This window comes from Mustela erminea, chromosome 5, assembly GCF_009829155.1.
Source record: "Mustela erminea isolate mMusErm1 chromosome 5, mMusErm1.Pri, whole genome shotgun sequence".
NCBI classification, from domain to species: Eukaryota; Metazoa; Chordata; class Mammalia; order Carnivora; family Mustelidae; genus Mustela; species Mustela erminea.
Window position 1 is genome coordinate 120335464 of NC_045618.1, and position 16093 is coordinate 120351556.

Sequence of the window (16093 nt, forward strand, 5' to 3'; positions counted from 1 at the left end):
TATTTAGGCCCATACTCATTTATAGTTCTAAAATTGAATTCCCTTTATCTCTCTATGGTTCTGCCTTCCCCACATCACAACCATATCTAGAAAACAGGATACAACAATAATTTCAACCTGACGAAAGTGAATGTTAGAAAAATAAGCAGCTATTTCAGTTTCAGTTCTTCCTTTTTTTCAATTCTTCCTTTTCACTTTTATATTGTACAGTTACAACTTCTAGAAATATTGCTCACAGTACTCACTGTCTGGCAAGACAAGATAGAAAAAATAAGAGGAGTTCAGGAAAATATTAAAAACATTTTTAGGGCGCCTGGGTGGCTCAGTGGGTTAAGCTGCTGCCTTCGGCTCAGGTCATGATCTCAGGGTCCTGGGATCGAGTCCCGCATGGGGCTCTCTGCTCAGCAGGGAGCCTGCTTCCTCCTCTCTCTCTCTGCCTGCCTCTCCGACTACTTGTGATTTCTCTCTGTCAAATAAATAAATAAAATCTTAAAAAAAAAAACCCAAACATTTTTAATCCCCTGGGAATTAGTTGGGATAAGATATAGATATAGATAGATATAGATATAGATCAGATCATTCTTTCTCTCTTTCTCACTCTCAAATAAATTTAAAAAATTCTTTTAAGATTTTTATTTATTTATTTGACAGCAGGATAGCGCAGGCACGGGGAGCAGCAGAGGGAGAGGGAGAAGCAGGCCCTGTGCTGAGTAGGGAGCTTGATGTGGGGCTTGATCCAGGACTCTGGGATCATGACCTGAGCTGAAGGCAGTCGCTTAACCAACTGAGCCACCCAGGCACCCCTAAATGAATTAAATCTTAAGAAAAAAAGACAGTCCATTTTTTTAGAAAGTATAGTATGATATATTTTTCTAAAGTTTGTTTGTTTGCTTTTTGTAATCTCTACATCCAAATTCAGGACCCTGAGATCAAGAGTCACATGCTCACTCTTCTGACTGAGCCAGCGAGTTGCCTCACAGTATAACATAATTTTAGAAGAATGATTTTACTGTATTTGGGGATCACTATATTCTTCCTAGCATCTCATTGCCCAGGATAGTAAATAGAAAATATATGAGAGGTCATCTATGTAAATAGTGATTCCATTTCATGCTTTAGACTTTCTTTCATTATATCCCTAAAATTAGCTTATCATTTAACTCTTTTCCTAAAAGTTAAATGCTGCAATAACAACAAAGATCTGGCCATTCGAGGAATTCAGTTACTTGAACTTCAGTTTAATAAAAGTTTGAGTGTAATGAGAAGACCAAAATGTACTTTTGATTGTTCTTTATTTTAGTCCTCATATGTGCTAGAGTATAGTGATCTTGTGTGTTATCACCTTAACCATAAAAATAGATAATATGTTATTTGACTAAGGACAGAAGAAAATGGAAGAAAATTAAACAGACAAGGGAAAAAACACTGTCTGTTTATGGCACCGTGACCACCATACTCTGTCAAAAGGAAGAGGTACAATGCTTCATTATTTATGGCACACTCAGCGTAGAGGTAAGCTCCAGGCTTGAATTAGGTTAATACTTGTTAACTACCCTTGTTAGATGATCTCTACCTCGGACAGGCTTTATCTAGATCTATCTCCTCTCATCACTTTCCTGATGAAAAGTCTTCTGACTTCTGCCTAGTCTAAGAAAAGCATCAGGATAAAATTATAGTTGCAATTTTATATGGGATTAACTTTTATCAAACTTAGTGCATCAGTGGCTTAAAAAACCTTCCAGCTAAATCGTGTGTCCCTTTGCTCTGCTTTAAAAATAGTACAACTAAAAGACTCTTAAAATAATTAGACAAGAAATGACTGGAGGATTAGAAAAGGGTTTACATTCTGACAAGATGTGGACCTGCTTATAATAGCTTGGGTCTCTTTAGATGACTGTGATTTGGGGGACACCTTTTACCCAAGCTCAAAAATGTGTAAATTGTCTTTCACTCTGAACAAAAAGCTTAATTATCAAATCACCTTGTTCTCAGGGTAAATATTTGATCATTTAAAGGAAGTCAGCCATATAGTGTCTGAAAAGATGGCAAGTTTTGTAAATGTAACTTGTGTTTTTACTGTAATTTACACAGCAGACACAAGTATCTGTATCATTTTAGGGGAGTAGCTGTGAAAACTTTTAAATAACAAGAGATTATTGAATAAATTTATGAAAACTGCTGACATGTTCAGAACAAAGTAGGAAAGAAAGGGTGAGGGTAAAAGTATTCGACAGTGGAGAAGTTTTACAAAAATCTGTTTGGTGGGGCACCTGGGTGGCTCAGTGGTTTAAGCCTCTGCCTTCAGCTCAGGTCATGATCTCAGGGTCCTGGAATTGAGCCCCGTGTCGGGCTTTCTGCTCAGCGGAGAGCCTGCTTCCCCCTCCCTTTCTCTGCCTGCCTCTCAGCCTACTTGTGATCTTTGTCTGTCAAATAAATAAATAAAATCTTAAAAAAAAAAAAACCTGTCCAGTGATAATTGAGCATTGATCTAGAGGATGCAAGAATGCTTTACTGGAATTCAGTGGTTTAGGATCTTTACTGGAAAGAGTTTGCCAAAGGTTAGATCAGCTTCCTCTGTCAACAGTGAGAGTAGAGAGAGCTGTGGAGAGACACTACGTGGAGGTGAAGTTTCTTATCAAGGCAAGGTACCGGGAAGTAAGATAAGGAGCCTGTGTGAGGCTTGAACCAAAAGCCAATAATTAAAGACTGGTTTATGAGGAAATTTTTATTATAATTAAACCAAGCCTATTAATAAGACAGGGCATGGATAACCCGAAGATTTGGACTCAACAGAAGACACATGATTCTGGGAAAGTATCCTAGACCAAGAAACAATTGGTAATAATAGTTGAAATTCAAGGCACATGGGGCTTGTCTGTACTAAGGTTTTTATATTTCTTTTAATAAAGGAAAAAAAGAACTAAAAAACATGTCTTAACTTTAAATTAAGGAAGTAAATTAAGGAAGAAGGGGGCCTGGATGGCTCACTTAAGTGTCTGCCTTTGACTCAGGTCATGATCTCAGGGTTGTGGGATGAAGACCTGCTTTCTGGTCTGTGCTCAGCTGGGAGTCTGCTTGAAGATTTCCTCTCCCTCTGCTCCCCCCCCCCCCCCAACTCATGCTTGTGCGCTCTCTCTCTCAAATCTTTTTTTTCCCCTCAAATCTTTTTAAAAAGATAAGTAAAGGAAGAAATTTGGCAATTATTTGGTCAGTCATATTTTCAAGGAAGAAGCATGCTTGACTCAAGTTTTATTTTCTCAGTCACACCTGGAGAGATCCTATCTGCTGAGTTAATGTACTCAGAGCAAATGTAACAGGAGTGCTTTTTAACTTTTATCAGTACAGTGATAACAGCGAAGTTCACCACTATTTTCTGAAGAAGGCAGGGCACATGTTATTTTCCCTATGAAGAAACAGACTCAAGGACTGGCTCACTCAGGAAGGGGTAAGGGGCGGAGCCAGGACTTGGAGGTGGAGCCTTGTGACGTCAGTCGAACGCTCTTGGTGTTATGTGGAGCTAGTGGCTGCTATTGGAATTGCAGGCATAGCCCATTAGAGAAAATCTAAATAACCACAGGTACCAAAACAGCAAAAGTTGAAATCTCTTTCATGGCTTTGGAAAATGCAGTTGCACTTATAAGTGAAGTAATAAAATTGCAATTAATTGGCTAAAGTCTGTGAAGTTGTAACATACAATAAATTATTTTTCTAATCACTTTTGGGAAATAAAGCAATCTTCATAACTTTGCCCCAAAACCAAGATTTATTTTTTCGCTCAAACAACTTTTTAAAAAAGATTTATTTTCTAGAGAAAGCATGAGTGGGGGAGGGGGAATGTGTTGTCAAAGAGAGAATCCTCAAGGAGACTCCCTTTTGAGCATGGGAACTGGTGGAAGGCTCCATCCTAGGACCCTGAGATCAGTACCTGAGCCGAAATGGAGAGTCAGCTGTCCCACCGACTGAGCCACCCAGGTGCCCCCAAACAACTATTTTTAATGCCAGTCTTTGGAAGGATTTATAAACTTCTCTATTCATCTTAAAAGAAAAACTGTGGGGGCGCCTGGGTGGCTCAGTGGGTTAAGCCTCTGCCTTCGGCTCGGGTCATGATCTTAGGGTCCTGGGATCGAGCCCCACATCAGGCTCTCTGCTCAGCAGGGAGCCTGCTCCCCCCCCCCCCCCCGCCTGCCTCTCTGCTTACTTGTGATCTTTCTCTCTCACATAAATGAATAAAATCTTAAAAAAAAAAAAAAAAAGAAAAACTGTGGTTGTGGTTAAATACATGACTAATGTTTACAATTTGTTCCTTTGATAAATAATTCCAGACTACAATGCTTTTGTGATTCTTTATAACTTCTCTTTAAAGGTTTTTTGTTGGTATGTATGCGCTCTCTCTTGCTGGAGAAGGTATTACCCATCATTTCCTGCTGCTGTCAACATGCTATTTAATAAACCCTTTTTCCTTTAATTTATCATCTTTTAACCTACTTTGAATTGGATAACCAGTTCACTTAACTAATTGAAAACATGGAATAAGAAAAAGAAAAGTTCATAAAGGAGAACAGAAATTTCTTTTCTGTTGGGGACATATACTTAATAACTGACTCTTGTCATTACACACTTTTTTGCCTATTCTTTGTTAATTCAGTTATGTTCAGAGAGTTGGTGTTTCCAGATATTGTCTAAACTGTACAAAATCTTGACCTAAGTATTGATATTGGGAAATAGGAAATATTAACTCCTGGCTAGAGCCATCTGTTTCTGGCTCATTTTTTTCCTTAGACTTTTTCAAATGAAATGAATTTGATATATTTGAAGATTTAAAAAGTAAGGTTTTAAAATTCTGTACTTGATTTTAATTGAGTATATCATAACTTTAAAAAAACTTTTGTGAAAAAAAAAAAAAAACTTTTGTGGGGGCGCCTGGGTGGCTCAGTGGGTTAGGCCGCTGCCTTCAGCTTGGGTCATGATCTCAGGGTCCTGGGATCGAGCCCCACATCGGGCTCTCTGCTCAGCGGGGAGCCTGCTTCCCTTCCTCTCTCTCTGCCTGCCTCTCTGCCTACTTGTGATCTCTCGCTGTCAAATAAATAAATAAAATCTTAAAAAAAAATTTTTTTGTGGACTGAAATTCACATAACAGAAAATTCACCACTTTAAACAATTCAGTGACATTGAATACATTCACAGCACCTCTATCTAGTTCCAAAACATTTTCATTACCTTAAAAGGAAACCCTGTACCTATTAAACAGTGAATTCCCTCCCCTTCTATCAACCACCAGTTAACTTTCTGTGACTGGATTTATCTATTCTGTATATTTCATTTAAATGGAATCATAAAGTGGAACGCCTGGCTGCCTTAGTAGAGCATGTGACTCCTGATCTTAGGTCATGAGTTCAAGCCCCATGTTGGGTACAGTTTACTTAAAAAAATAAATAAATAAATAAATAAATAAATAACAAGCCTACATATTTAAAAATAAATAAATAATTGGAATCTACAATGCGACCTTATATGCCTGGTTTCTTCCACTTAATGTTTTTTTTTTTTTTTTTAAGATTTTATTTATTTATTTGACAGAGAGAAATCACAAGTAGTCAGAGAGGCAGGCATAGAGAGAGAGGGGCAGGCTCCCTGCTGAGCAGAGAGCCCGATGCGGGACTCGATCCCAGGACCCTGAGATCATGACCTGAGCCGAAGGCAGCGGCTTAACCCACTGAGCCACCCAGGCGCCCCCACTTAATGTTTTTGAGGTTCATCCATATGGTAGCATGCATCCACTTCATTTTTTTTTTTTTGGCTGAATAATATTCCACTGTATGTCTGTTGCACAATTCATTTATCCTTTCTTCTGTGGGTGGACATTAGGTTGTTTCCACTTTTTGGCTATTTCTTATATTCCTGGTATGAATATGCATGTGCCTGTTTTCATTCCTTTTGGGTTTATATCTAGGAGTGAGATTGCTGGGTCATATGATGATGATGATTGCATGTTTACCTTTTGAGGATTGCATGTTTTCCATAGTGGCTGAACCCACTAGCAATGTATAAGTTCTCCAATTTCTCCACAGTCTCACCAACACTTTGTATTTTTTAAATTATAGCCAGCCTAATGGGTATGGAGTAGTATCTTATTGTGGTTCTAAACTGCATTTTCCCAGTGACTAAGAATGTTGAGCATCTTTTCATGTACTTATTGGCTATTTGCTTATGTTCTTTGGAGAAGTATCTTCACATCATTCGCCTATTTTATAATTGAGTCGTCTGGCTTTTTTTTTTTTTTTTTTTAAGATTTTACTTATTTATTTAACAGTGAGACAGAGAGAGAACATGAGAGGGGAGAAGGTCAGAGGGAGACACAGACTCCTTGCGGAGCAGAAAGCCCAATGCAGGACTCGTTCCCAGGACTCTGGGATCATGACCTGAGCCAAAGGCAGTCGCTTAACCAACTGAGCCACCCAGGCACCTGAGTTGTCTGGCTTCTTATTGTAGAAGAGTTCTTCATCTATCCAGATACTAGACCCTTAATCAAATATGATTTGCAAATATTTTCTCCCATTCTGTAGTTGTCTTTTTACTTTCTTGATTTGGTTCTTTGATAAACATAGTCTTAAATTTTGAAAAAGTCAGATTTATCCATTTTTTTTCCTTTTTTGCTCATACTTTTGGTGTCATATATAAGAATCCATTCCCAAATTCAAGATCACGAAGATTTACCTCTGTTTTCTTCTAAAGAATTTTACAGTTTTGTTCTTATTATTTATGTTGTTGATTCAGTTTGATTAATTTTTTTTTTTAAAGATTTTATTTATTTATTTGACAGAGAGAGAAATCACAAGTAGGCGGAGAGTCAGGCAGAGAGAGAGAGAGAAGCAGGCTCCTGCTGAGCAAAGAGCCCGATGCGGGGCTCGATCCCAGGACACTGAGATCATGACCTGAGCCGAAGGCAGCGGCTCAATCCACTGAGCCACCCAGGCACCCCTGATTAATTTTTTTATATACAGTGTGAAGTAGGGTCTAACTTCATTGTTTTGCATTTTTTGTTTGTTTTGAGGGAGAAAATGGGTACATGTGAGTAGGAGAGGGACAGAGAGAGAGGGAGAGAATCCCGAGCAGGCTCCATTTCCAGCATAGAGCTTGATGCAGTGCTTGACCCCATCACCCCAAGACCATGACCTGAGCCGAAATCAAAGAGTTGGCTGCTCAACCTACTGAGCCACGCAGGCACCCCTTTTGTTTTACATGTTGATCTTTGGTTGTCTTAAAACCATTTGTTGAAGAGATTCTTCTTTCTCCACTGAATGGTCTTAGCATTCTTGCTGAAAATCTGTTGACCATGGATGCACAGGTTTATTTCTGGACTCAATTTTATAACATTTATCTTTGTGTCTCTATTATACCAGTACCTCACTATTTCGATTAAGGTAGCTTTATAGTAAGTTTTAAAATCAGAAAATAGGAATTTTCCAGCTTTATTCTTTTTCATTATTGGTTTGGCTACTCAAGGCCCCTGGTAATTCCATATGAGCTCGAGAATTGGCTTTCTCTGAAAAAAGGGCTTGCATTTGAATCTGTAGATCACTTTGGATCGTTTTGCCATCTTAACAATATTAAGTGTTACAGTTTATGAACACAGGATGTCTTTTCATTTAATTTCTTTCAGCAGTGAAGGGGTGCTTGGCTGGCTCAGTCAGGAAAGCATGTGACTCTTGATCTCAGGCTCATGAGTTCAAGCCCCACATTGGACATGGAGCCTTCCTAAAAAACAATAGCAATAATTTCTTTCAGCCACGTTTTATATTGTTCAGTATACAAACTTTCTCACTTCATTTATTTTTAGATTTTTTATTCTTTTGGATGCTATTATGAATCTTTTTTTTTATTTAACCAATAACTCTTAAAAGCTTTATTGAAATAGAATTCACATAGCATACAATTCGCCCCTTAAAGCATGCAATTCAGTGGTTTTTTGCATATTCAGAGTTGTGTATCCATCACCACCATCAGTTTTAGAATGTTAAATGAAATCATTTTTTTGAATTTCTCTTTAAATTTTGCAATTCCTGGTGTGTAGAATCCATACTGATTTGTGCATGTTGGTTTTGTACCCTTCAGCTTTGCTGAGTTTATTAGTTCTAGTTTTTTTTTTTTAAGATTTTATTTATTTGACAGAGAGAGAGAGATCACAAGTAGGCAGAGAGGCAGACAGAGAGAGAGGGAGAAACAGGCTCCCTGCTGAGCAGAGAGCCCGAAGTGGGGCTCGATCCTAGGACCCCAAGATTGTGACCTGAGCTGAAGGGAGAGGTTTAACCCTCTGAGCCACCAAGGTGCCCCAGCTCTAGTTTTTTTTGTGTCAATTCAGAAAATTATGTATTTTCCCTTCATATTAATAATATGTTACATTGATTCTTTTGTATGTTGAACTACTCTTGCATTTCTGGGATAAATCCCACTTGTTTGTGGTATATGATCGTTTTGATATGTTGTTTGATTCAGTTCATGTATATTACATCTGTATTTATAAAAGATACTAACCTATAGTTTTCTTTTCTAATGGTGTCTTTTTTTTTTTTTTTTTTTTTTTTTAGATTTTATTTATTTATTTGACAGACAGAGATCACAAGTAGGCAGAGAGAGAGGAGGAAGTAGGCTCCCTGCCAAGCAGAGAGCCCGATGCGGGGCTCCATCCCAGGACCCTGGGATCATGACCTGAGCCGAAGGCAGAGGCTTTAACCCACTGAGCCACCCAGGCACCCTCTAATGGTGTCTTTTGTCTATTTGAGGCATGAGGATAATGCTGTCCTATAGATGAGGTAGGGAGTATTCTCCAGTCTTCTTTGATCCCCCCACTTTGTTTTTTGGATGGATTTTAAATTATTTTGGAAAACTAATTATCCAGATGCTCAAGATTGTTATCTGAGACAAAGCCCCCAAAATGGACTTGTACAGAAAATGTTATGCCTGATGAGAATTTAATGACATTTTGTTGCTCAAACTCTACCTATCCATCTTAGAAACAAACTGTATTGTAGTCGTAAAATCTTAGGCTATCAGTTCATTATATATGTGTAGAAATTGTAAGGAAGCACTGAATCCAAGGATTATGGTGTTATGAGATTTTAGTTACCCATATGTATGTAAACATTTCTAGTGACAATTTTATTAATTCATTATTTTTTAAAAATAAGTTATTTATTTGAGAATGAGCGAAAGCAAGAAAGATCACAGAGGGAGAGGGAGATGCAGACTCACCACTGAGTAGAGAGCCCAAAGTGGGGCTCGATCCTAGGACCCTGGGACCATGACCTGAGCCAAAGGCAGATACTTTGACTGAGCCACCCAGGCATCCCTCTAGTGGCAATTTTAGAAATATAATACCTCCTTGGAATATTTAACAAGATATAAAAGTGATTTTGGCTAGGCTTAACTACTTCTTAAATAGAACTTGAACACAGGAGCAAGTATCAAAGCAAATACTTTACTACATATAATCAGTTAATGTTCAAATGTCCAAAACCTTAGACTTTCCACAAATATAATAGCTGATCAGCAAATAATTTGGTATATCTATTATTTTCAGCCATTTGTACAATTAGATAAAGTCCTTGCTACTCTTTTATAAGATATATACTTCATAAAAAAATAATTAGGGTGTAATTTTACAAATGTATTTCCCTTTCTATTTGATTTTCTATCTATGTGTGACATGAGTATAAATGCATTGCTAAAATAAACTTTTAGCATATTTTAAGAATTAGTTTCTTTTAGAAGGTACTTTTTTAGAATGCCACTAGATTATTCAGATTTTCTTCTTTTAATTATCTCATGATTGGTTCACAAGGAACAACAACAAATTATATAGTGAACCTATAGTGTTTTTGCCTGTGTTGTTTTTTAAGTAGGTTCCATGCCCAATGTGGGGCTTGAACTCATGATCCTGAGATCAAGAGCCGCATGCCTACCAACTGAGCTAGCCAGGCACCTCTATAGTAAACTTAAAGTTTTATAACTATTTAGATATTTGTGTTTGGAGCATTGAAGTCCAACTATATTTTAGGGGAAAGGTAATATATACAAAGAGTATTTTTTTTTTTTTAAAGATTTTATTTATTTATTTGACAGAGAGAGATCACAAGTAGGCAGAGAGGCAGGCAGAGAGAGAGAGAGGAGGAAACAGGCTCCCTGCTGAGCAGAGAGCCCGATGCGGGACTCGATCCCAGGACCCTGAGATCATGACCTGAGCCGAAGGCAGCGGCTTAACCCACTGAGCCACCAGGCGCCCCACAAAGAGTATTTTTAAGACGTTTTAATTTTGGTTAAAAGTGACATACCATTGTGACCCAAATAGTTTTAGATCCTAAGGGATGCCCAGCTTTCTGGTTTAATGGCAAAAAATAAGTATTTGTAGAATTAAGTTCATGGCAATAGTATGTGTTATAGACCGAACAAAGTACATTCAATCCAATTCTTTTTTTTTTATTTTAAGTTTTTATTTATTTATTTGGCAGAGAGAGAGAGACACAGAGCAAGAGAGAGAGCACAAGCGAGGAGACTGGGAGAGGAAACAGACTCTCCACTGAGCAGGAAGCCGGATGTGGGGCTCGATCCCAGCCGAAGGCAGAAGCCCAACTACTGAGCCATGCAGGCACCCTACATTCAATCCAATTCTAAGATGAAACACAAAACATAAATACAATTAACAAAATGTGTTGTGATCAGTCCATATAAATGGAAGTAATTAGAAAATTATTTTGGGGGGGTGTATAATTTATTTTGTTGATGTTTAGTGGAGTGGGTAAAACTAAATAATCATTGGAAAATACGGTGGCTTTTCGGGGCACCTGGGTGGCTCAGTTGGTTAAGTGTCTAACTCTCGATTTCAGCTCAGGAGGTGATCTCAGGGCTGTGAGACTGCGTCCTGTGTTGGCTCCGCACTCAGCAGGGAGTCTGGTGGAGATTCTTTCTCTCCCTCTCCCTGTAATGCTCTGCCCCTGCTCTCTCTCTCTCTAAAATAAATAAGTAAAATCTTTTTAGGGATGCGCGGGTGGCTCAGTTCGTTAAGCATCTGCCTTCAGCTCAGGTCATGATCCTTAGGGTCCTCGGATTGAGACAGGCGTCGGGCTCCCTGCCCAGGGGGGAGCCTCCTCTCTCTCCTCCCCATTTGTGCTCTCTCTTGCTATCTCTGTCTCTCTCTCCCTCAAATAAATAAATAAAAATCTAAAAAAAATAGTGGTTTTCTAGTGGCAAACACATTCATTTAAGTTTGGTATTGTGTTCCCACGATGGAGGTGTGAAGGAGATACTATTTACACTTATTATTACCCCCTTTTACATTTGGGAAAATGGAATTGGTCTGATTGACTTTTCTACCTCCCAGTTTAGCAAGTGACAATTAGTAATTAAACCCAGGACTTCAGACTTTAAGTATCAGTTTTTTTGTTAAATGAGACTTTCTTTTCTTTAAGTTGCAGTTCAAAAGAAAGAAGTAATCGTATCCATTTTCTATAAATGTAATAGATACTCTATCCTTACAGATAACATGTAATTCATTTTATAAACACAATTATAACTTCAGAAAATAGTTCACAGTAAGACACAGACTTTCTGCTGTATTAAAGTGTGTGTGGATTTTCAAAAGTTGACTTCTGTGCAGCTTCTCAAGGATAGGTTGTTCATACACCAGTTCCTGTATAACTCGAGGGGGGCAGTGTGCTGTAGTGCAATGGTTTTCACCCACCAGTGGGCATAGGAATTACTTGGGAGTTGAATAGCTCTGGAGAGCTCAAGAAGCTCTCCAGGTAATTCCGGTAGAAGTGGTCCAGGGACATTCCTTAGACAAACACTGGCTTTAGAGTTTCACACACACATATCTGTTTCATGAGGTAGTGGTGGTGATTTGATATATGATATTATTGTCCTTCTTGGGACAAAACATGGTACATAAGAAATGTTCAGAATATTTCATTCATATATAATGGCTTGGGTGACAACTAGGAAGCCAGGGAATACTCGTTCTTTCAACAAAATTTACTGAATTCCTGCACCATTCTGGGTCTTTGGTTACAAAGGGGAAATGGACACATTCCTCACTTTCGTCGAGTTTGTTTGATTAAGATACTCATTTTAAAGCTATAGTTCTTCCTTTGTAAAAAGTTGTAAGATGAAATGAATATTAAGAACATGTTTGTATACTCTTTTCACCTGTAAATTAAAGTCATTTTTTATTTTAATGAGGATTATAGGTTAAAAATATAGCCTGAATATTATTTCTTGTTTTCTTGTTGCTCTAAAGCTGTATTTTCCAATACAGTGCCACTAGAGACTTGCAGCTATTTAATTTAAGTCAATTAAAATTAAATAACATTAAATATTTATTTCCTCAGCTGCACTAACCACATTCCAGGTGCTCGATAGCCACAGGCAGCTAGTGGCTGCTATACTGGGAGACAGAATATTTCCATCATCATAGAAAGTTCTGTTTGGCTGTGTTGCTCTAGAGTCTAGAACAAAGCAGGGAATTTTTCCAGTTGCCTTGATCTGTAAACTGATTTTGAGATAAATATTAGCAGTGTCCTGAGGCTATCATTTTAATGCTTAAGTGCATTAATAACCTTTTCAGCTTGACCAAGCCTAGAGCTAGTATCGATTTCCCTGAACAGTTTCATTATACAGCAAGTGCAATCTAAGTGCTAATATCTGGGCATTTTTTTAAACCTTCAAGTGATATCTTATTGCTCTATGTAGAGCTTTTTGTGTATTTGTGTATATGTGAGAATTTACCACTGTAAAGTTATGATTGCGTTAAATTTGTATCTAATAAATTTGGGGGGGGCAAAGAAGAGTTGCATTTGTACCTATATTTCTAGAATTTACAATATTTACATGAAATAATTTATGTATAGAAGCCAAATTCAAGAGTAGTGAGAAGTTGGATTAACACTATCTGATCAGTATTTTAGATAAAACCCCACTTATACTTATAAAATACCAATTATGATACATTTAGTTTTTTGACAATTTTAAAACTAAACATTTATTCAGTATATGTTATTTTTTTGTTGTTAAAACTCTGTAAAATGGTGTAGCATCTGCTATATTCTGATGTCTAGGCATCATTTTTCTAATGCATTTTTCTGTGCAGAGTTCAAAAAACAGTCTGCAAGAGTGTTGACTTTTCACCTCTTTTTCCAGCATGTATCTAGATATATATGGGGGGGGGGGTGTCTTGTGTCTTTTCTTCGGGTTTCGGTATTGTCCCTTTTTAAGAAGAGAAGGAATAGGAGACTGATGTCATTTGGTCCCAGGTCACGGACCAGAGCAGTGAGAATAGGCATTCTCTCGTACACGTCTGCCTCCATCAGTGACTCTCCCTCTTTCCAGATCACTTACTTCAGCCTCTGGTACCACAACAAGCAAAACCAGCGCCGGTGGGTAGATCTGGAAAAACCTCTCAAGAAGCAGCTGGATAAACACGCCGTGGAACCGACCGTCTATTTTGGAGTGGTGTTTTATGTGCCTTCGGTTTCTCAGCTGCAGCAGGAGATTACCAGGTGAGAAATAACATGCTCTCTGTTTTTAGGAAACACTCTTAATGAGATGAAAAAAGGGACACCAAGGGACACTGAGGTTAAGGTCAGGAGATCAGACTAACCGTGGCCTCCAGCGCCCATGTGCAGCCACATGATTACATGGCGGCCACGGTCTGTGGTTGTCTGAGGGCTTCCTTGCACAGAGCAAGAGTTTCAGTTTCGCACAGACTGGCCATTAAAGGGGAAGATGATGTTTTTCTCTGGGCTGTGAACTCCTCTTGTAGTGCTGTCCTCTTCAAATTTGTTCGTTTGTTTGTTTCTGGTCTTTGTAATGCTGAAACGAGAGGAGATTTTAGAAAGTTTCAGAATCTGTATTCTTTCCTCAGGGAAATGTGCAGAAGGGTTCTTAAAGTTCTCCGACTGCAGGCGCTGTGTATTTTGTAGATAGTTGGGAGGGTACAAGAAGAGGCCAATAAGTGCACTTAGAAGGGATCAAGGCAGAAAGGGAAGAGCGTATTAAGGAGTGGGATAGAGGAACGAAATGTTTGTTTTTTTCTTGAAGACAAACCAAAAAACAAGGAATAAAATTTGGGATTCGTGAGTCTTCCTTTCAAGTTCTCCCAAATTCACCTCTACCTTATCTTTGGAACCCTATTTAATATTACTTTTCAGCCAAGCTGGACTACTTTCAGTGCCCTGAACATGCCGCATGCCTTTTCATCTTTGGGTTCTAGATTTATGTACTGGAATCCTACTCATCCTCTGAATTTTTTGTTTAAAAGGCACCTCCTCCCTGAAGTTTCTGTAGTCCCTAGGCTGAAATGAGCTTTGCCTTCTCTAGACTGCCCTACAGTTGGCTTGTACTTGTGTTAGATGGAAGTTGTTACAGCCTTTTGTTATAGTTATTTGTGTACATATGTTATCTTTTTCTTGGATTTTAAACCTCTGTTTTCTTTAGCTTTACCTTTTGTACAGTATCTAACACAGTGCCCTGTAGATAGTGAGAACCTGGTACTGCCCTGTGTTTGTGTAATGTTCTTTTCGAGTACTGAGTTTGCCAGTTAATTATTGCAAGAAGATAGAAAACCAAAGAAGCAAGAATCAGGTAGTAGGGATAAATATGCACTGACTATAAAACTGAGATGGGATAAAAATATTGATGAGAGAAGTAGAACCAAGGAGGAAAAATAACAACTGATCACTGACTCATTTATTTAAACATTCATTGAGTATATAATATGGTGTGATGTTAAGAACTAGCTTCCTTACCTGGGAGATGAATGTACAAGTGAATAGGCTTTAATCCTACCCTGGAGGAGTCACTCGGAGTCCTGTGGAACTGACAGCCCATGTAGATAAACAATTACAGTTTATTATGATGATAAATGCTTTAATTAACCCTAGATTCCTAGGGGTGGGGCAGGTGGCGGGAACAAGAACTTCAAGAGGAATTTTCTAGTTAGAGGGATTAGCTTGTGCAGAGTAGGGGAGAGAATGAAAAGCACTGATGTTTTCCAGAAATTTCAGATATTACCTGGAACAGGGAGAGGAGATTTGAAAAATAAGTATGTCCTAGTCATAAAGTCATGGTATACTGAGGAAAGACGTTTTTGAATTTTAACGGAATGGAAAGATGACATTTGTGTTTTACCAATGTCACCCATCATGGAAGGCAGCTTAGAGGTGGCAATATAGTTAGGAGACCAGTTAGGTAGGTACATGCTATAAACTAGACAGGAAGGAGAGAGAGGGCCTGGTAGATGCAGTCAGTAGGAGTGCACAGTGATGAGGTGGAAGAGAGCCTGTTAGAGAACTTGTTGATGAAGTTTGGCTGCATGTAACAAAAGCCGTAAATATCTTTCATTTCTTAAAGGAAGTCCAGGGGTCAGCCACACCGAGCTTATACTGCTCCACAAAGTCTTCAGGGACCCATGTTCTTTCTTACTATTCTGCGTTGCTCAGCATGTTCTTTCCATTCGCTACGGAAGCTCATTGTCAGAGAATTCTAGAGAAGGTCCAGCTCTCACATTTGTGCTCCAGGCAGCAAAAGGATAAAATGGGTTCCATTGTCAGCTAAGTCATGTTCCTTTAAGACGCCTTCTCAGTTCCTCAGTCATACTAGCCACATTTTAATCCTCAGTAGCCACATGTGGCTAATGGCTCCCATATTGGACAGGACAGATAGACATCACTTTGATCACTGCAGGAAGTTCCTTAGACAACACTGCCCTGAACCTAACAGTTCACAGGAAAAATCAGAGACCAGATGAACATGTTAAATAACTCTACAAGAGTGCAATCAGACAAATCCAGAATGTAGGGACTTCTATATGATCCATCGCACTATTTTGAATACAAATGACATGAAACATAAAGAGGAGGAATTTTTCTTTTCAAAATTGAGAACTGTCAATCGAATGTGGCCTGTGGAACTTTTTTTTTTTTTTTTTTTTTAAAGATTGTATTTATTTATTTGAGAGAGAGAGAGACAGAGTGAGAGAGCATGAGAGGGAAGGTCAGAGGGAGAAGCAGACTCCTGGTGGAGCTGGGAGCCTAATGTGGGACTC

General features: G+C 38.5%; 1 protein-coding gene across 3 annotated transcripts in view; it reads left to right on the plus strand.

The window, feature by feature from the left end:
- PTPN21 (protein tyrosine phosphatase non-receptor type 21) overlaps positions 1–16093 on the plus strand; it is a 78615-nt gene that overhangs the window by 20327 nt on the left and 42195 nt on the right. For all 3 annotated transcript variants that reach the window (XM_032344733.1, XM_032344734.1, XM_032344735.1), the window contains exon 3: positions 13378–13547. In XM_032344733.1, coding sequence (XP_032200624.1) covers positions 13378–13547 — 170 coding nt within the window. The remainder of the gene's footprint in view (positions 1–13377; positions 13548–16093) is intronic.